The sequence below is a fragment of the Lathamus discolor genome, chromosome 13, assembly GCF_037157495.1.
Source record: "Lathamus discolor isolate bLatDis1 chromosome 13, bLatDis1.hap1, whole genome shotgun sequence".
NCBI lineage: Eukaryota > Metazoa > Chordata > Aves > Psittaciformes > Psittacidae > Lathamus > Lathamus discolor.
In genome coordinates, this window is record NC_088896.1 from 884036 (window position 1) to 904731 (window position 20696).

Here is a 20696-nt window from a genome sequence, read left to right on the forward strand (position 1 = left end):
GCTGGAATGCCCCAGCAGTGCCGAGGGCTCTGTGAGCAGGGTGGGGTGCTGAGGAGATGTGGGATGCTGCTGATACCCATGGCCAGCACACACGGGGTGCCTGTATCCTGCCCCAGGCCACATTGGCAGTGCCAGGCCAGACCCACCCTGCCTATGCAACACCCCACGTTCTCCAGTGGACCATGACCTGAAGCTCTGGGGGAGAAGCTGTGCAGTATCCCCCGTGTATCCTCCTTTAGCATGGCTGTGGCATACACAAGAGTGGCATCTGCCACAGCCTCAGCAGGGCTGGAGGCCCCATTTCTTATGTGCTTCTTTCTTATGTATAAGAGCCCTTTCAAGAAGCAGTTCCTTCTGAGAGAAGCTGACACTAAACAGGCTGGGAAGGGAAACTGAGGCAGGGCTGGGAGGTGGCTGCACAGCTACAGCAGCTGCAGCATTTCCTGACGATGGCTCTGCTTGCAGCTCTGCTGCATGAACAGGGGCTGTGGTGCGAAGTCAGCTTTGGGACGGGGCCGTGTTGGACGAGGTGGTCTCCAGTGGTGGATGCTCAGAGCCAGTCCAGGCAAGGAGGGCACCAGCGTCTGGGTGCACTGGATGCTCTGTGCCCTCTCAGCTCACCAGCCTCAGTACAGGAGGTGTCCCTGCGATGGGAGGTGGGTTCAGAAACACGGGGAGATGCTCCAGGAGGTTTAACGGACACCAAATCCAACCCTCCCCATTGGCAGCAGAGCCAAACCCAGTCTGAGCCAAGCAGCATCTTCTTTTTCATCTTGAGTGGGGAAACCAACAAGAAAAGGAACCCCAGAGGCTGAACACCCATATCCCAACATTATCAGGTACCACTTTACACCAGCACCTCTGATCCACGTGTATCCCAGCCTGTTTCAACCTGGCCAGTGTCACGTCATCTCAGCACCATCCTTCTGCTCCCATCCTCAGGAGAGCACGCACAGTAATACATGTCTTTACATTCTTTCAGTATGACCCAGCAAGGGCCAGAAGTGAAAACTGTGCTAGAAAGAGGAGCACCTTCCTCCTCTAAGAGGATCTAAGATCTCTGCCCAGCTACAACCCAGGCAAAGCCCTTAGAAACCCAGGAGCTGAACTGATGACTGAGCAGCTGATGCCTCCCCTTTGGTTTTCTCATCAAACACAACCCTAAACATGAAATAAAACTTGAAATGCTCTGAGAAAAGAGTGGCTATTCCATAAAATCTATAGTTCAGATGATGGAGATTTGCTAGCAAAGTTCCAGCTATGGCTACGTGGCATGATACCACCATATTGCGGGATGTGACTGCTTGGTGTCACTGAGCCCAGGGAACAGAACTATTCCTGATTCAAACTGGTAAGATGTTCCTGGCCATAGGGAGATAGCTGTGCATGCAGGGGCTTAACAGTCCCTTTCGCTCACTTGCTTGGTGCACAGGCCATCTGGCTGCTCTGCCCCGCAGCTGGCACAACTCTGCTCAACCACAGATGCTGATGCTTCCAGGACACTAATGCAGTTATGATAAACATGATGATGGTTCTCCTCTGGCACAAGAAGCCTGGAGCTCTGTAGGTATTTATCACTGCTGTCACATGTCAGCCCCTGTGCAATAGCTGATCTGCAGGAAAGGCTGGCAAAAGATGGGCAGGCAGGGAGCAACCAGCAGAGCAGGGACAGTGCTTGGGAGTTCTGGCTGGAGATCTCTGCTCCCCTGCCCTAATCTAAGTCAGGTAAACAGGTGTGGGGAGCAGCTGGCTCTGAGCACTAGTGATGGGCATGGGTGGGCAGCAGCCCCAGCATCTGCAAGGGGCCTCCACCAGCCTGGCTGCAGAGCCCACCAAGAGCAGATCATCCCCCAGCCCCACAGCACTGCTTGTGGTATTGAGCCCCCCCTGAATAGCAGATAGAAAACACCGCTCAGGACTTTAACCCAGACCACTCACAAAAGCAACCCCAAGCCTCCTCTGCAACCTGTCCTCACAGAAACATCCTTAACCACATCTGAGCTTCCCAACCTTTGCACTGCTGCCATGACATTTCCACTCTGCCTGAAATGACAGACCTAGAAACCCAGCACTGCTTCCCAGCCAGGGAGGCTGGGGGGTGATGTGGCACCACCCATGATGATGGCCCTCCCCTGGTGCCCCTTCCCCACAGCCTCTGCCTGCCCCCAGGGTGCAAGCCTGGAACCAGGCTTGCAGCCCAGGACACCCAGCTACAGCCCAGCTCTGACCCTGGCTCTGTAACGCAAGCCTTGCTCTGCCTTCCCTTTCTCCTCTTTCTCCCAAGCCCACAGCCCGTGCCAGAGCCTCAGCTGGTTTAAATTGAACTTGATGTGGCCAGAGCCAGCTGGTGTACATCAGTGTAAATCACCAGATGCCAGGGCTGATTTACATGGGTGGGGGATTTGCCCTGGTTCACTTCCTTTGTCTCCTACGTGGAGAGCTCTCTTGCCTCCTGGGTGACTTGGAGACCCTCCAGGGCCTCTTTGGGAGGGCAAAGGAAAGCATTGATTGAGCTTGAGCTTGAGCTTGCTGCTTGCTGCATCTGTGGGTGATGGTGCTGCAAAAGCACTCCTGGCTTAGGGAAAGTGTGTGGAGGGGTTTTTATGGAATGTTATTTTAATGCTGCCTAGGAAGGACCCTGTTTTTGTCCATCAAGTGATAGTTCAGCAGTTCAGGCTCTGGGGCAAGGTTTGCTGAGCTACTGGTCCCCTGATGGAAGGTGAGAGCAGAGCCAAGCTTAAAGGCTGGGGAAGGAATGAGAGGAAGGGGCAGCTGGTTGAAAAGAGGGGAGAGGATTGGGTTAGATCCTGGAGTCCTCTAAATGCTGTTTCAGTGACTTTGTGTAACAGGGATGTGTATGTGATGTGAGACTTGCAGAATGTGTTCTCAAATGCTTCTGCTACAAAACTGTGGAGTCCTAAGGCACATGTTGTTTGTCCTGACTGCAGGAGGTTCCCTGTCCTTGCCTTGTGCCCAGCTCTGGAAGGCTGCAGAAGATCAGCCTGGAATAATAACCTGCTCCTGGAAGAACTGCCCAAGTCTGACCAAAAGGCCAAGCTGAGAATAAAAGGCGGCTGCCTGAGGAAGTGAAGGCTGCTCAGTGAAGTGAAGGATGGGGAACAGCCTGGTACTCAAGGCAAGGGATAGTAAGTGTCTAGCGTCATCCCAGGTCCTACAGGTGTAATGGGGTGGACACTGCTTGGCTCTGCCCCAAAGGACTGGTGGATGGGCTCAGCCCCAGCTGCTCTCTGCCCCATCCTGTGCTACACAGATGTCCCTTGCATGTGTGGGTGCAGAACAAGGATTGGTCCTCACCCCAGAGCTGTCCTGCCCTGCTCCTCTCAGCCTGGTCCCAGGCAGGGCTTGTCTGCTTTGAACAGACCCTGGAACCTCTCCAAGTCCCTCCTAGCCTGCATTTGGCCTGGCAATTCCCCTTGTGAATGGCTTAAGCACCCCTGGCTACAGCACCGTGGTGCAGGAGGAATTGAGTGGTGATAACCAAGTGCCCTCCTCCCCTGTTCCCAGTGCTCTCCTCCCTGCGTTTGTTCAGCTGCACAAATGTTTCAGTGCAAATCCCCACTTCAGAGACACAAACCCAAAGCCTGACCAGACCCTGATGCTTTTCTGTTTCATCACCGCATCCTGAGGTGCCGTGGGCCATGGTGGGGACACCTCACACCTCCCTGCCAGGTCTCTGGGGTTGAGAACGACCGGCCGCTTCCAGAGAGGAAAGCACAAACTTTGTGCATATCCCAGATATCAGGAGCAGGAGGATCTGGGAAGAGGCTGTTGGAGCTACTTGTTCACAAGGGCTGCGAGCAGGTGGTGGGCGGCTGTTTCGTGTCCATTGCAGCTTAGTAAAATGTGTCAGCATAGCATTCAGCAGCTTTGCAGCTCAGCCCATCCCCTTGATATAACTAATTCTCTGGCTGAGCAAAGGGTTTTCACAGCTAAACACCTTCTCTGGTTTGCCTCTTTTTTTCTCTTCTTCAAAAGTTGCATTTTTAATCTTTTACGTTTCTCCATGTTGGGGGGGGGTGTGGGCAGGATGGGGGCTGCTGGCGTGAGACTGAAACCTGCAGGGTGCTGAGCCCCGCTTGCCTTGCGCTTTGCTGAAGCACCCACTCCTGCTGCTGCTGCTGGTGTTGGGTAGGATGGAGGCAGCCAGAGCTGAGCAGCATTCCCAAGGAGTCGCTGCATGGGAACTGTGTCTTGCTGCGCTTGCAGTTCCAAATGAGCCCTAAGCCTCTGAGAAAGCCACATGTCGGTAACGGAAATTAAAGGCCCCTTGATTCTGACATGATAGAACGATTAAAGCCACATTTCTTGGCCTGGGTACCTAACTCAAAATGCAGATATAAGGCTTAGATCCCCAAGGGGAATTGGATTTCTAATCCCAATTTATGCAGCTAAATTCCTATTGATTTCCCTCAGGTAGGGTCCTAAATACCTTTGCGGGCTGAGATCCAAAGTGGAGGTGGTATGGCTTAGAATGGGAGACCCAGCCTTGAATGTCTGGCCTCAGCATTTTGGGGGGTGAATGGGGCTTATCTGCTTTCTCCCTGCGTGCTCCCGAGGGGCTGTGCCGCTTGCTGGAGAGCTGTGGGTTGGGGCCTGGGTGCCCCCATCTCCAGTTTGCACTAGGTGCGATGCGCAGCCAGGCTGAGCCACTAAATGAAGGTTGAGGTCCAAATGTGGAATCCTAAATCCATGAGCACATCACTGGCAAAAGCAGGACTGAGAAAATAAGAGTGGGGATCTGCTGTAAAATCTATGTGAGTGCCCATGGGGAGGAAGGTGAATGTCTGCTGCGCTTTTGTGAGCTCTGGCATCACAGCAATGCTAAGGATGGACCCAAGTGAACCCAACTTTCACTGGGAGTCTGGGAATCCCAGCCTTCAGCTGTGGTCCATGCCCATACCTCGCAGCTGAGCCAGCAGTGCTCTTGACCAAAGCCCTGATGTGCATCCTGCCTGCATCAAGATGTTCCCAGATCCCATCCAACAACCACAAAACTATTCCAGGTGCTCCAAAGACCTGCTGCAGCCTGTAGTCCTGCAGGATGCACGGGACAATGTGTACAACAGTTCACAAGTCCACAGATCTGCAGAACTTCGTGCTGCCCCATCCCACAGGACTGAGTGTTCCTCCAAGCTGTTCAGGCTGTGGGAATAATTTTCCAACCCCTTTAACAGGCAGGAACCCCAGATCTTCAGCCTGTGGTTGGGAGCACGGGGGAAAAGCACATGGAGCAGAAGAGATGTGCCTTGGGAGAGCCAGGCTGCGGGGAGGGCAGGAACAGAAACATCTTGTCCCCGCTCTGGGATTGAGGATATGCTCAGCTTGTGCCCAAACTGGACATGAAAATATTCCTGTAAGCCATCTTGAAGCATCCCACAAGTAGTTGGAAGCCACACTCTCGGGTGACATGGGATAAAATGAAATCACTGCCCAGTGTCAGGACAGGCTGGCCTGCAGCTGTTATGGTAGGGATGCCTTTGGCTCTTGGAATCCTGGGTGTTTCCCCAGATGACCATGAAATGCTGTTTAATGTCCCACAGCACTAAAGCTGCCCCTTGCTTCCATCCCAGAGAGTTATTTTAACATCTCCATCAGCCTCAGAGAGTGACATTTTGGGGAGTGCCAGCTCTGCTGGCCAAACACACTCGTTCCAAGCTTCTAGCTCTTGGCACTTGCATGCATCCCAAAGGAGAAGATGCTCTGGAGTAGCCCTCTCCTTGCACAGGGAGCATGGATGGGCTTGTCCCTGTATGTTTAGTGGCAGGGTCTGCAATATATGTGGCTTGTAAAGCATGCATTGACTGTGGGGGATTGATGCTGTAATTTAATTTGGGCTGGACTCCAGTGGGAGTCTCTGTTTCTGAGCAGGCTTCTTTAATATAAAAGCAAACTTAAGGTAGAGAATCCCTCCCACATTATTCACTTTAGCAATGGGATCATTTCTCCTGTGCACCGCTGCAGCTCTTGGCAGCCCTCTCCCCTAGTCCAGCCAATGATAAGAGCTAGGGTGTCTGTTATGACTAAATTGGCTCTTCTTCCCCCTACCAGGCTATGACCCAGCTGTTATACATGATATACATACATACCCCTAGCAAATATAATGTGCAAATTAGCGCTCCTCATTCTGGGGCCAGCTCCAGGGCAGGGCAGGGCACCTCTGGCTGGGTGACCTTGGTTGTCTCTCCCCCACAGCCAGGAACTGGTATGGGGAAGCACATCGTTTGCAAGCCTCAGACCTGGGATGAGCTGGGGCTGGGCTGCTCAAGTCATGCATGCATCTTGTGTGATCAGCGAAATGGTCCCCAGACTTGAAGCTGTCCCTTCCTCAGCCTGTGGATGGGGATCCTGAGGGCCTGGGTATATGCAAAGCAAACCTCTTCCATGGGGCTGCGTTTAACCCCACAGCTGTGTGACTTTGCTCTCTGTTCCTGGTGACCTCCTGAGCTGGCCCAGGGCAGCCTTGGAGCCGCAGTCCCCCCAGTCCTGGGAAAAGGGGCTGGCAGAGGTTTGTCCCATCAGCTCATGCGGCTGCCTCGCAAAGGGTCTGTGACCACGTCTGCTCTGTGTGTGAATGCAGAGGCACCTGCTCAGGCGCCGGAGCATCTTCTGGTCTCCAAAGCAGGCTCAGGAGCACTTTGCACCAGCACATGTGTGTGTGGGGCACTGAGGCCAGCCCTGTCCCATAAGGAGCGCAGCTGCTGCAGCAGGGACCCGCGTCAGCCCCCTCTGAGCAGCAGCAGTGTGGTGAGATGTTTTCACTTTTTAAAAGTGAAGTTATTTTCACCCTATTGACCCCCTGGCAACAGACATGCAACATCTTTTCTGCAGGGCAGCACCAGGACTCCCTGGGACCACCTGGCAGGACCATCCTCAGCCTTGCCTGCAGCCCTGCCTGCCCCCCATGCTGCACACCACGGTCTGCAAAGGATCCTCGCATGCCAGCGTGAGGACCTGTGCCTGAACTGGGGACTTGTGTGGTGCTGGGGTAAAAGATGGCTAAACCCCACCCCTGCACCAGGTCAGGCTGCCCGCTGCAAAGGGAGAGCCAGGTCCAAAGCCCTACAGGCATCTCCAGCGAGGACAGCTGCCATTAACCTCTCCCTTGGAACAAGAAGGTGCAAATAAGCCCACAGTAGCCTCCTTTCTTCTGGCTGAACAAGACTGATTGAAAAACAAATTGGCGCAAATAAAGCATGTAATTAGATTAAAGCCTCTTGCCTGGAGCGGGCGGAAAGCGGTGGCGGGTGCTTCACCAGAGCCCACAGCCCTCTTCTCACCCTCACAGCATCCAGCATGGCTCGGGGGGCACCACCAATCCACAGGGTGCAGCTGGGGCTGCCCGCCGCCTCCAGGAACTGCCCATGGTTGTGCTCAGCCACCCCGTTTCAAGCTGTGTCCCGTTGCAGCAGCTGGGTCCAGGCATGGTTCGGATGCTGCCAGGGCACACATAGGGCTCTGCCTGTTTGCTGCAGCCCTGGGACCCCTGGGTGCTGCTCTCAGTGGGGAAACCACCCCTAGGCACCACGCAGTTCCCTCTGTGGGTTGGGGTGAGTTTGCTCCCTGTTTCGTCAGCTGCCTGCTGCCAGTTCAGGAATGGGAGGAAATGGGCCTGAGCAATTTTTGGTGCTTCTGGGCATGGACCTCCATAGCAGCCATGGCCTCATTAGCATCCCAGTTCTTCCTAGATATAAAGGGAGTGGGTAGGCAGGCTGCAGCCACTGGTGACACCATGAGGGGAACCCAGCTGTGCCAGACGCTAACACATTGGAAAATATAACATGAATAGGGGAGCTTTCTGGCTCATCCACCACTGACTCTGCACTCTCCTTGTCTCTCTCCCAAGAGCAGCCAGGGCTGGCAGCACATTTCCTACCCCCCTCCCCATAGCAGCAAACCCAGTGCTGACACCCAGGACACGTGGGGATGTGGGGTGCTGGCCCCAGTCGTGCTTCATCCCCACCCAGTGCTTCCCCACTGCAAATGTGTCCCCTGCCACTGATGGGTGATGGACTCCAGGGTTGCTGCTCCCAGCACTCCTGGGGACACGGCTCCGCCGAGCTGCAGCCAACATGATTTAACACGTTAATAGGAAACCATCTGTCTTCAGGAGTGCTGGTCACCCTATAAATTCCCAGCCTGACAGCAATTCGTGGCCAAGCGGGTGCTGTGCGGGATGGGGAGGCAGGATGTAACCAGAGCTGGGGCAAATCAGAGTTTCCGCTTCAGGGGAAGCACAGCAATGGAGAGCCAGGTCTGGGGACAAACACTTTGTTGTGCCAAGGGGAATCTGCATCTGGAAACATCCCAGGATGGGGAGACAATCAGTTCATTTCACTTCAAAATCGTCATCATTACTTTTGTTTTAGATGGGCTTGACAGGGATGCCGGGCTTGCAAGTCTTTGCTCTGAAGCCCATGGCTTGGCTTTGGTGCCCAGGGCTTGTGGTCCTCCCAGTGTCAGAAGAACAGTCCCCAAGGTGACAGCATCCTGGGGCTGGGGATGTGGGGATAGAGGGATGCAGGGATAGAGGCTGAAAGGATATAAGAATAAGTGGGATGAAGGTATGTGAGGATGCAGGAAGCCCTGCGATAGGATTTTAAGATCATGATGCAGTAGTGCATGAAACTTATCTGCGTTTGAGCAGAAGTTTTGTGGTGGTTGGTTTTTTTTTTTGTTTGTTTGTTTGTTTGGGTTTTTTTGGGTTTTTTCGGGGGGGGGGGGGGGCTGGGTGCAGGGGAGGGGCTGTTCACAGACTTCCTGACATATTTTGAAGTGACCAAAAGTGTCCTCACGGGAAGCCCCTCACCCCTATTGTGCTCACAGCCATTTACTGTGGGTCACCATGAGAAACCTCTTTTCAGGAGGGAGCTGGATGCTTCAACCAATCAATCAGTCAATCAATCATGCAGTCAATCCATCACCTTGCTTACAGCATGAGACAAGTGAGAGAATACCCATGCAGGGCTGAATTAATTACTCATTTGGATGGGTACAAAGCTGGAGACCTCCAGACTGATCCCAGGCTTACACCAGGGTGACTGAAATGAGAATTTTGCCTCCAGAGCTTTCTTCCCAGCCTGTGGGATGCTCCCAGCTCTCTGCAGAGCTTGTGCTCACTCTTACCGCTTCCTTGGAGTGAAGAGCTGTGATTTTTCTCTCTACCAGTGCAAAGTCCCATCCTGGCCATACCCCACCCCTGGCTCTGGGAGCATCCTCCCAAGACAGAGCCTGGCAGCTCCTCCTCAGCCTGGCCAGCAACTGGGAGCCTTTGTGCCAAGTCCTGCACCTGGCTCCAGCTTTGCACTGCTGATCCCCTCCAGATGTGCCAGTGCTAACACCAGTGCGCACACACCTGCACATGCTCCTCTCTGTTGAATATCAATGCTGGGGGGTGACCAAGACGAGTTGCTGCTCCAAACCCAAAGGAAAACTAAGGCTAGCTGGTAGTCTGTGTGCAGTTCTGGAGAGCTAAGACTGTGATCTCCCTTGTTGGTCTGGAGACAAATCTAGTTTGAAATCAGGCACCTCCTCTAGCTTTTTCTTCTCAATACACAATGTTAATACAATGTCTTTCGATAGTCCCTTCCATGTTAAATTTACAAGGTGCTATGTAAATTGTTTTTTTGGTCTGTTTTTTCAAGTCTGCCTCTGATAAAGGAGATGCCCCCAAGAACCAGCCTCCCTCAGGAGCCTGCTCCATGGAGAGCATTGATTTCTCCATCAGGCAGGAGGCAGTGCAGGTTCCTTGGGAGCACAGCACTGAGCTGGGTCAACCACCCTGGTGTGGAGACTGGAGGAGGTTGGGAGGCTGTGCTGTGCCCAACCAGCCCAGCCTGGACACAGACCTGCTTGGCACTGTCTATCTGGGATCGTGGAGGGTTGCAATGTTCAATGCACATTGGCAGGGTTGGTCTAGGGCCACCTCTGAGACAAAACCATGGCACAAGGGAGAGACCCCAACCCAGCCATCACCCCATGGGCGCCCGCGGCTGTGGGAGGCATGGGGAGATGGAGTTTCCAGGGTCATTTCCCCGGCCCCTCTGGCACAGCTCCCTAGGCTATGCTGGTGAGATGCCATGGGAAAGTGCCACCATCCAAATGCAACCATTGTGTGACTTTACCTGGGGATGGAGCTGGTTCAGCGGGTTAGATAAGCACTTGGGAAGGGGCTGGGGAGCAGCAGTTTGGCCCCATGTCCCATCCTGACCGGAGGCGCTGCGTGATGCCAGTGGCCTGCCTCGACGCTGTCATTTTCCGAGCGAGCCTCGCACCCCTCACAGACATTGTGGAAGCAGCTGGAGGCTCACATGGCATCGACTCCATGTTTCCAGCTGCTGCAGCTCATTAAAAGGAGCTACGGTACATTTAATCCTTTCCCAATGCCACTTTTCCCTTGAAGCTGTTGCTGCAGTGACGTTCACAGTGTTTATGTGATGGTGAGCAGGGAGGACAGTGGTCCACAACCTCTGCTTGGCAGTGGAGCTGTTGGGCCAAAAAGGTCATGTTCTCATAGGGATGCATGGGTACAAGTTGGCTGCGAGGCTGGAAATAAGGAGGTGGCTTCCCACTGCCCAAACTGTGAAATTCAGTCACAGCCTCTGTACCTGTGGTGGGAGCAAGTGATTTAACGCATCTTCTAACAGTCCCTGGTGAGGTTTTGCTGCGGTGATGGAGTGCTGGTGGCAGCAGACCTTAGGGATGCCTCTTCCTCCATCTCCATCTACAAGGTCAGCTTTGAGCCTGTGACCACCCTCTGAAATCTGCATTTTGCCCTTCTGCTGTGGGATGAACAAGCCATGCTCCTGCTGCTCACCTCGCTGACTGCGCTGGGGGTGATGGCATGTACCTGGGAGCAGGGTGCATGCAAGTACAAGGCATCGCCTTGATTCATCTAGGCAGGGGCAGGCAAAAAAGTAAAGCTTTCAACCTCCAGATGAGAGAAAATCAACCATTTCTTAGGGCAGGACTACTGTGACCACCAGCAAATGATGCTGCAGCAGGAGTACCAGCTCATCAGAGGCCAGTTTTCCCTATTCCTGGGTCTTGGTGGATGGATTCTGGCTAAAATTTGGCAATTTCACCACAGAGCCTGAGCCTATAAGTAGTGAAAAGCCACCTGCATCCTGGGAAGCATGCATAGTCTCCAGCTCTGCCATGGGATAGGATGGGAGGACATCAGGGGGGCTCCCAAATGTGGGACACGGGTGCAGGGTGGCAAGAGGTCCAGAGAGCATCACAGAGGTTGCAGGAGGAGGTCTGTGTGGAGTATGACTGTGCAGGTACATGTGGTGCACAGAGATGGAGTGGGTGGCATAAGGACGGTGCCTTGACCCAAAAGCTCCTAAGGATGTGGTGGGGTTTGGCGTCTGGTGTGAGCGGGTGGAGAGTTCAAGGGAATGTTTTCTACTGTTTCCTACAGAGTTTCTATTTTCCTGGACTGAAGCCATAACCTTTGTGTGTGTTTTTTCTAAGCAGACACAGGAGCAGGAAGGGCTCCGGCAGCTCACGTGGGGTTGGGGATGGATTTTGGTTGGGGCTTTTCTGTTTTTTCCCTTGAGGCTCTTCCAGATTGTTCCAGAGCGGAGCCCAGAGACCTGACTGCCCATCTCCCTTTGGGAAGGTGTTCATCATCCTCGCCTACCATTGCATGCACCCACATCCCCACCTCTGCACCGCCTCTGCACCCTGGGAAAGCTGCAAGCCGCAGCCAAGCTGCTTCTGGTCCATGCACATCCAGGGATTGCTAAGAGAGGGGGTTTCCCCTTTTCTGCAATTATATCCACCCTCTTCCTCCCCAGCCAGGAACAAAAGGGCCCAGCAACACCTTGAGCCCAAATGACTTCTGGAAAATCCAAATCTGGTTTTGAAACTGCAGAGATGGATTTCCAGGGGAAAACCACACAGAACTGCATCCGTCCAATCACCTGGTTTCATTTAAGCCCACGAGCTGAAATCATCCACCTAAGATAATCATTTCCAAGCAGACCTGGATTCAGTTCAGATAAGACAGCAACTGACTGGCAGTTGGTAGACCTTTTCCCCCCACTGTTACATTTTTTTTTTGTCCTTTCACTGTGGCCCCTTCTGCGTCTCTGAATAGGACCAGAAATGGATGGGGTGGTAGCAAGAGCTTTTCTCCCCTGGCCGTAACAGTAAGAAGCACTCTGTCCTTATCCTCCAATCTCCTGGCATGGGTGAGCATGAATGCATCTCATCTAAACAATTCAGCTTTGGACCATTTCCCCAAATTTGATTTGGACCTCTGAGAGCTAAGCAGAGACAGGCAGGACCCCCGACGCCAAAGCTGACATTGTTCCACCCCTTGTATCAAGGCCAGCTTTGGCCCGTGCTCTTCTGAAAGATACCCCTCATTGACTGGGAGTGGTGATTGGTGGTGGTGCTAACTCGGCTCTTGGAGTGGAAAGCACTTCCTGTTCTGCATTGCTATGAGCAAAGGAAATAAAGCAGCATCTCTCCCAGAAATGGCTGCAACCAAAGTCTCTCCATCTCTAGAACCCTGTTGTTCCTATACTCTGGGAGTTCTGCCTCCCTGACATACTGATTTAAGGATTTGTCAAGAAAATACCATGAATTTCAGCAAAATGCTTCAGGGTGGTGGTGAGGGCTCAGCAAGGCCAAAAACCAACACTGCCTGATGCTCCCCACTGAGAGGAAAGGCTGAAATATGGAGGGTTCAAGCTCCCTGGACAAAATGGTACTTAAAAAGTCCAATAAAAATCACTGCAAGAAGAATTACGATCAGATGCTGGGCCCATCAGATTGCTCAACTTGGCTTGGCCTCCGCTGGTCTTTCACAGGGAGGCAGCATGAGCAGTGCCTGGTGAGATGGATTGCTCCCTGGTCGCACCTTTGGGCAGGGATCAGGGAGATCCAGCCCTCCAGCAACATGGGGATCCAAGAGACGCAGTCAAGTTGTGTCTCGCAGGCTGTCAGGACACCCGACTCGCTCCCAGCCCACAGCTAACCCTCTCCCAGCATCCAGCAAGAGGTTCCTTTGCTGAAGGGAGGTCTCTAACCCTGCTGGAATGTTCTCAGCTACTGGCCTTATGCAAACTTGGTTGGGCTTGAGCAGATCCCTAAATGACCTTTCTCTCCTCAACAACGATGCAGAGCTATGGGACTTGCTCCCTCCCTAGTGGGGCTGTTCACTGGCAGGATCTGCTGGGGCTCGCGACTGGGGGCTGCAACCATGCCAGCAGCACCAGTGTGAGATGTCCCCTTTGTAGCAAGGCTGGGAAGTATTGCAGACACTTATCCAAAGCTTCGGTCAGATGTGAAGGGCACATCCTGATCAACACAGCTCTGATCCCTATAGCCATCCCTCTTGGCACTCATCCAGGGAAATGCATGGGATGCACCAAGCTCTCCCCACCTGCTGCACCAGGACCTGCTCTTCACCAAAGTGTCTACGTTCTGTGCCTGCAATAGGCTGTGCATCCCCTCGTCCTGCTCAAGGGTCCCGTTGCTGCAGGCTCCGTGCTTTTGGCTTGCTCCCCCTGGTTGTGGGGGCATCAGCCCCCGCACCGGCCCACCCGGCACCGTGCCTGGCACCAGGCTGGCGGCTGTGACTCACAGCCCAGGGCTGCTGCGGGTCACACTGCCACAGCACATCAGCTCAGGGCAGACACTGATGAGGGCTGTGGCCAATCGAGGTGGCACATGGAATCTGTGGAGGCCGAATGCAGCTGCCCCAGTTGGCATCTGCCCAGAACAGTGTGGAGAGGTCACAGAAAGCAGCAGTTTTTGCAGCTGTGTTGGTACCCACATGGAGCACACAAGTGGGAGATGTGTCACCCTCAAACCTGTCCTCTCCCATAGGTACAGCAGGGCTGGGACTTAAGCAGCTCTTTCCTCTCAAGCCAGAATGTTAGCTGATGGATGTGGGCAAACGCTGCTTCCTCCAAGACCTTGGCTGCGTGCAGCCCCTCTCATGGTCACACTCTGGAAAGATGCAGGAGGATATGGGGACTGGCATGGAAAGACTGAATAATAGAGAATGTCCTCAGAAAGGCCTCTTTGGACTCATGAAAAGCAGCATAGCCAGATAAATGAGCTCCTAACAGCAACAAAAGGACACTGAGAAATCCCTGTGGCCAGTTCAAATTTGGGGACACTGCTCAAGTGTCACCACTTGCCACCGGCTGGCTTAACAGGGCAAGCTGCATGCAAAACTGACCTGAGGGATGGGCAAAGCAATCTTTCACTCATTAAGAAATGCATCCCAGGCCATGCAACCTCATTTCAGGCAGGGGAGGGGATGGCACAAGCCAAGTCCTGCCTTAGGAAAGGGCTGGGGCAGATACACTGGGAGGGATGCGGCTGCTTCTGCTCCCTGGGTCAGTGAAGGTGCAAGCATGGAGGTGCTACAGCTACATACACAGGTCTTGACCTCAGGAGCCAAGCTCCTTGCAGCAAGGGCTGTAAGAAGACATCTCTGCATCTCCTCAGCTGCCAAACATCCACATTCTTTGACAGAGACTGTGGCATTGTGGTACGAGAGGTCTGCTCTGCCACCCCTGCAGCAGGCTCGGAACAGTGGGTTTGGGAGGCTGTGGTGGGAGGAACAGAAGGATCCTGGTGTGGAGCACAAAACCTCAGTGTTCCCAGGCCATGAGACAGAACGCTTAGTCTGCAAGTCCCTGCTGAACAGCAGGAGCCCATGAGAAATCTGGTGACCCTCTCTGCCCCATGCATCCAGCACGTTCAGGTGGCACTGCTGGGATGCACCTACAACATTGCCCCAAACTGCAGTGTTGGGTGAATGAAGGAGCTGCAGAGGCTGCAGGAGCTGCCAGCTCTCACGTTGGTCATGAGAAGACTCAGGGTGTGCCTGTCCATGCCAGGGCTTGGGTCTGCCATGGGGTCCCTTGCAGACAGGAAAAGATGGGGGGTGGAACAGGAGCTCAGGGAAGGAGTTCTCTGTGGGGAAAAGGAGGTGGTGAGGTTCACTATGGGCTCTAATTGAGCTCCTCAGGAGATGGGGGAGATTTATCCTGATGGAGGTGGGTAAGCAAGGCCCACATTGCCCGGAAACAGTGCTGTAAGAAAGACAAGACCTTCCACTGCTTGGCTTCAGATCATTAGGTGGGACAGTCTCTTCTTAATAGCCCAGTACTTCATTGTGATGGACTCACCAAACCACGTGCCTCATGTTGACACCTAATTTGTAAGGCAAAGCAGCAAAAGGACTGGTCACCAGCACCTGAGCTGGCAGCATGGCTGAGGCAGGTTTTTGCTGTGTCTCTATGCTCCTTTCAGCCCTGCATGTCAGTGGAGACTCTTTAGGAAGCATCACAAAGCAATAGGCACAAACCCAAGGCTGCAGTTTGGTTTTTGCTCCTACCAGCCTAAGGCAAGACCCTGAAACAAGAGTTGCTGCTACTGTGCTTACAAGCAGCAGAACTTGTCCTGTGTATCGGTTCTACAGAAAACCCTGGGCTTTGCTTTCCCATGACTGCAGACCTCTGTCCTTTTGCTCCCTGGGCTTCCCATCTCTGGAAGAGCTCCTGAGCATACAGCAACAGGCACAGCCTGCATGAAAAGCCCTGCCACAGGACAAGCATTGGCTCAGAGTTCAACTCAAGGTGATGTCCGTCACTTTTAGTACCAAATCCTTAATTTATGACCCCTGCTGCACTGGTGGGACAAAAGTAAACAGCCTTTACACCCCGTGCCATTCACAGCCCCGGCACTGCTCAAATGGCCTCAGAATCCTCCGCAGCGGGACAAGGTAAGTAACCCTTTTCTGAGGCCTCTGGCTCCTGCCATCATCCCCTGCTCAGACCAATCTGACCTGGGGGAACTGGGGACAGGATAGTCCCCCAGTGACACGGTGGAGCAGGAGTCAGCCTCTCTAGGGGTGTAGATAAGGAGGGGATGATGGTGCGGTGTTGGTGCAGTTGTGGTGGTGGAGATGGGGTGTATGAAGAGACAGGTTGAGCCCCAGTTGCATGGGTAGTATTTAGTGCAAGGACAAGGGAGGGGAACAGGAGGGTACATACACTGATATTCCAAAGCTTTCTCAGGACTATCCTCTGCATTGCAGCTTGCATATATATGGTGATCCAAGTCCATGAGGGCTGTGCTGCTGTCCCCTGGCTGCAGGACCTCTTGCTCCAATGTAAGAGGCACCAAGCTTCCCTTGCTCTTACAGTCGCTGGCCTTGAGACACTTCTGAGCACAACTGGCCCCAACAATGCCACTAACCACAGCGTGTCCCACACCGAGGACACACAAAGGCAGACATGAGACACATTGCCATAGCATACACAAGTCACATTAGCACCTAAGGTTGCTTATCACAAGAAATAACAGGCAAATAAAGGCAATGCTTCCATGCAGCAGCAAGCAGTGCTTAGGTTTTTTGTTCTCTTTTGGATGATTTTTGTTTCTGCAGTCCTTCTCCAGCAGAACTCAGTGAAACTGATAGCCTCTTGGGAAGGCAACCCTTAAACTTCAACTATCAGCCAGTGGTGGTCTTGAGTCCTTACCTCTTTCCCATCAAACATTGCTTCCACATTGAGTAATAGATACAGCTCCTCTGGGACAACTTTTCTGCATCTTCTCTACGCTCCCATGTGTTCCTAGAAACACCCATCTCCCGGGATGCTGAACACGCCTTTCAAACACTTGGACATTTAGGGCATAAGAAGAACCTGCAATTTCATCTCAGGCTGATGATGGCTCAAAAGACATTTATCATCAAGATGCTTTAAAAGAACAGACAACATACCTGCAGGCTCCTCTGTGCTGCTGGCGGCCGTGGTGGGGGGAGCGGCAGGGATCTCTGCTCAGGACAGCGAGAAGCAGATAGGAAAGGAGAGGAGATAAAAGTAGGAGGTATTATTCCAGATCCCAAAGAGCCTGGCCCCTGCACACACCTCATTTTCCCTTCCCAACCATGGGAGATGTTTCCCAACTACGTCCTCTAGCAAGGAGCTTTGCAAGAGCCCCAGAGAGCAGCAATCAGGCCTGTACCTACTGGGGAACTGGGCCTCAGAAAGGGTGTAGGAAAACCCAAAACTTTCAGCTTTGGCTGCAAATAAAAGAAGATAGAGGCAGCCAGAGAACTGATATGGTCCCAGACACAACCTGCTGCAAGTGCTAGGTCCCACTGTGCACCCCAGGGTAAGGGATGCTGTTGCAGGGGCTTGGAGGGTGCAGGGTGCCCAGCCCCAGCGGACAGTGGAGCACTGCTGCCTTTCCTTGTCCCTGGGTTGTCCCTTTCAGCTCCTGTTTCCATCCATGCCTGAGGCAGTGCTACCCCTCCTCTTGTGTGAGGTAGCATGCAGGTAAAGCATTCATCTATATGCTGTGATGCGAGTGTTATTTAAAGGAAACAGAAACATATCTGGTGCCAATGCAATGAACACTGGTTTTGATTTGGGGCTGGCTTTGCGCAGCTGAAGCCATATAATGTTCTGGATATTCATGCCCAAGTCTGACTGTGTTTGTTGATGCTAAAAAGGATGGACTGCAGATGGAGCACATTATATGGTCCCAACTTTGGCAAGATGATCTCCTTTCCCGAGTACACATACACAGATCTCATTGCTGACATCTTTTGTGCATTTAGGGCACAGTGATGCAATTTCTGTGCATCCCTGGGAATCCTGGCAGGGGAACACACCACCAGTCCATTTTGAAAGTGGAATTTCAGCATGATCTGAGGGTTGGCATCAGTCTTTTTTCTGCTTTTGGTCTCAGGAACCTGCCTGGCCATAGAGGCAGGGATTGCTGGGGTCTGTCTGAATTGCAATGATGGCAGCTCATAGGGATGCAGCCCAGTTAGCATTAGATGACTTTTGGAGCTGTTCAGTGCTCATGCAATTTAACACAGGCTCAAACTCACGTGAAACACATAGTGCATCATCAGGCAGTACATGAACAGCCAGCATCTGGATGGGTGCTCATCCTTGCTGGTGTGGGCTGCAGTTCAGACAGACCCCACTGGTGCCTAGTTCGTTCCCCATGATGTGATTGTTGCATGACTATTAGTCTTTGGGACAAGGAAGATGTAAGCAGTGGTAAATCAGAGAGTAACTGCTCTTGCAGAGAAGGTGGACAGCCCCTTGCTAGCTGCAGCGCACATGTACCCTCCCAGTGCCAGACAGGAGAGCAGTGTGCGAAGGGATGGAGGGCAAGTGCTCTCTAGTAAGCATGTATAAAATGCCTGTGAAGTGCACCCCCCCCCCCCCCCCCCCCCCCGCAGGGTGCACTGTCTGACATTTTTCAAGGATGAAAATGTGCTGGTTGGGTTTTTCTAGGATGAGAGAATTGTGAGTTGCTCATATCCTCACTTTAACTGCTTTAGCATCGTATGTGGAGATCAGACTCCCAACAACTGCACAGCGGCTTCATAGCCAGGCCAGAGTGTTGCTTGAAACACATCTGAACACAAGTTTTGGCCCTTCAGAAAGGACGTTTTTTAGAGACACAGCAGTCAGGGGCTCTTGTGGGTGCCAGGCTGGTGGCCAGGTACAAGGGCCAGGGCAGGGCAGCCCTTCCAGGCACACACCACATCCTGGTGTGAGCATCCTGGAGCACAGGCTCTGTGAGCACAGCCCAGCTCCAAACGCCTGCTTGGACTGTGTTGAAATTCTGTGTCTGTCTTTATTTAGTGCGATGAATCCCAAGGGAGGTGATGCAAGGAACAATTTACTCTCTGATTTACCATGGCTCTGGGGAATGATTAATGATAAACCTTTGCGCATACTTGCTGCAAAGCATACTGAAGCCGTGACTGTAGCATCTTGGGGAAACAAGCATCTGGTTTGAGCTCTTGCTGTCCCATTGCAAAACAGGGAAGAATGACTCTCTAGTGACCGAAAACCACCCTGGAATGTATGTTTTCTTCAGCAGGAGAAGGTGGAGAAAGGGTATCTGCCCCATAGCTTGGCAATGGCCAACCCAAGAGGCAGATGCTGTGAGGGGACAGCATGTGGGTTCCCAACAAAGACTTGATTCTTTCAACATTCACTTTTCCCATTGCGCCTTCTTGCCCCCTTTAGCAGCAGGGAGTCAGCCTCGAGGGGAGCAGCCCCTCCTTCCCAGCCTATCCCAGGCACCGTAATTCCAGTGCTTTGTTTCGTTAGGGCAGGTGATGTCTCGCATGAAGTGCATGAGCTATTGCATGATCCAATAACAGCAAAACCAGCAGGCAGCAGAGAGGAGCACTGGGCTGAAGCACACCTTGTCCCAGCAGTGAGCGCTCAGAGGGACTGGCTGGGGATGTGGATGTCTGCAGAACAGGTGCTGCAACAGAGAGACTTTGGGAGCTGTACGTGGTGCGTGATGCTGTTGTGAGAGTGGAGGATGACAGTGACTTTGGGAAGCCAAATTAAAAAGCAAACCCAAGAAAGCAAAGACAAAAACAGCCTGCATTTCTGGGTGGGTTGTGTGAGTGCAAGATCCTGTTTAGCAATCCAGGTGCTACTGGCTGTGTTACTGCGATGGCAGCTCCAGAAAACCAGCAGTTCCTCTGATTTGAGCTCTGTACCAGTACAGCACACAGCCTGATTTTGGATTTGTAGTGATCCGCTGCAGCATCCAGACCTGATGTGGTACCTCAAAGCAAATGTGCTCTCTCCACGAAGCAGAATCAGATTACTGGCAAATTTGGCTGTAGATTCCTTCACACAAGCCACACAGAAGGCAGATGAGCTACTTGGAAGCTATGGGTGAATTTTGGATGATGCGACCTATGGGCAGTAGAGCTGGTCAGGGGTCACAGGCCCGTCATCCCCTGAGCACTGCCTGTTGGCACAGATGTGGTGGGTTAGTAGCTGCCCAGCCCGGGCAGTGGCTTCTGTGGATTTATACAGGTTAATATCTCTAATCTAAAGACACGGAAAGAGCAATCCACCTACTTATGCAGGGGGCAATGGGAGACCGGCTTTGCTGGTAGCCTTTGGCGCATCGATTGCACGTGATGCCGGTGACACCGTCTTTACAGGGACATTGGCCTGTGGTTTGGTTACAGGTTTGGCCGGCGGCACCCACGGGATGGCAATCGCACTCTGTGGGGGGAACACACAACAAGACGGTCAGGGAGGAAGAGCGCGGGTGCAGGTGGTGCTGGAGGGAACAGGGCTGCCGCAGCGCTCCTGGCACAGCTCCACCTTCTCCTCAGTGGTGCAGAGCTCCAGCAAATGTCCCGTCCAGCCAGGACTGCGCTGACCTGAAACAGAGGTGGCGTTTGGCCATCGTGGTCATCGCTTGGTGCAGAGGGGACAGTGCCAGGGAGGGGCAGCTGAGCCGCAGCTGGTCCCACTGCAAAGATGGAACCACAGCCGAGACATCCTTCCCAGGGCAATGAGGGCAATGAGCACAGCGTGGACCCGCTCCAGGACCCCCACCCCTGCACACTGCAACGGCCGTGTCCCACGGGCGCTGTGATCAACAGTGTGCGGGACTTGAGGACGAGGGGGGCAGGCAAGGCTTGGGGAGCCACAGCACCCACTGCCCACATCCCAGCCACTTCAAACTCCCTTGGGGTCCCTGGAGCTGTGATGGGGCTGTAAGGAAGAGGTACAAAATCAAGGAGCATTTCATCACCCCTCCACACACGAGACCTCAGGCAGAAAACAACTGCTTTTAGAGATGTTGGGAATTCATTTCATGCGCACTGCAGAAAAAAACCCACAAAACCACCC

At 53.2% G+C, this 20696-nt stretch overlaps 2 protein-coding genes across 3 annotated transcripts in view; one reads left to right on the forward strand and one right to left on the reverse strand.

Annotated features, from left to right (window-relative positions):
* The window catches only part of STX8 (syntaxin 8), a 122148-nt gene extending 114846 nt beyond the window's left edge, over positions 1 to 7302 (forward strand). The window contains exons 8-9 of one of the 2 annotated variants that reach the window (XR_010615818.1): positions 2949 to 3146; positions 6850 to 7302. Coding sequence is in view for 1 of the 2 variants with exons in the window: in XM_065693880.1 (XP_065549952.1) it covers positions 2949 to 3061 (113 nt within the window). In the remaining variant the exon portion in view is untranslated. Of the gene's footprint in view, positions 1 to 2948; positions 6126 to 6849 lie in introns of those variants that run through there. The other variant, XM_065693880.1, reaches the window with a different exon arrangement.
* The window catches only part of NTN1 (netrin 1), a 100575-nt gene that overhangs the window by 12311 nt on the left and 67568 nt on the right, over positions 1 to 20696 (reverse strand). Inside the window, exons 3-4 of the mRNA XM_065693877.1 lie at positions 19911 to 20060; positions 16775 to 16828 (exon numbers count right to left, since the gene is read on the reverse strand). Of these exons, the coding sequence (XP_065549949.1) occupies positions 16775 to 16828; positions 19911 to 20060 (204 nt within the window). The remainder of the gene's footprint in view (positions 1 to 16774; positions 16829 to 19910; positions 20061 to 20696) is intronic.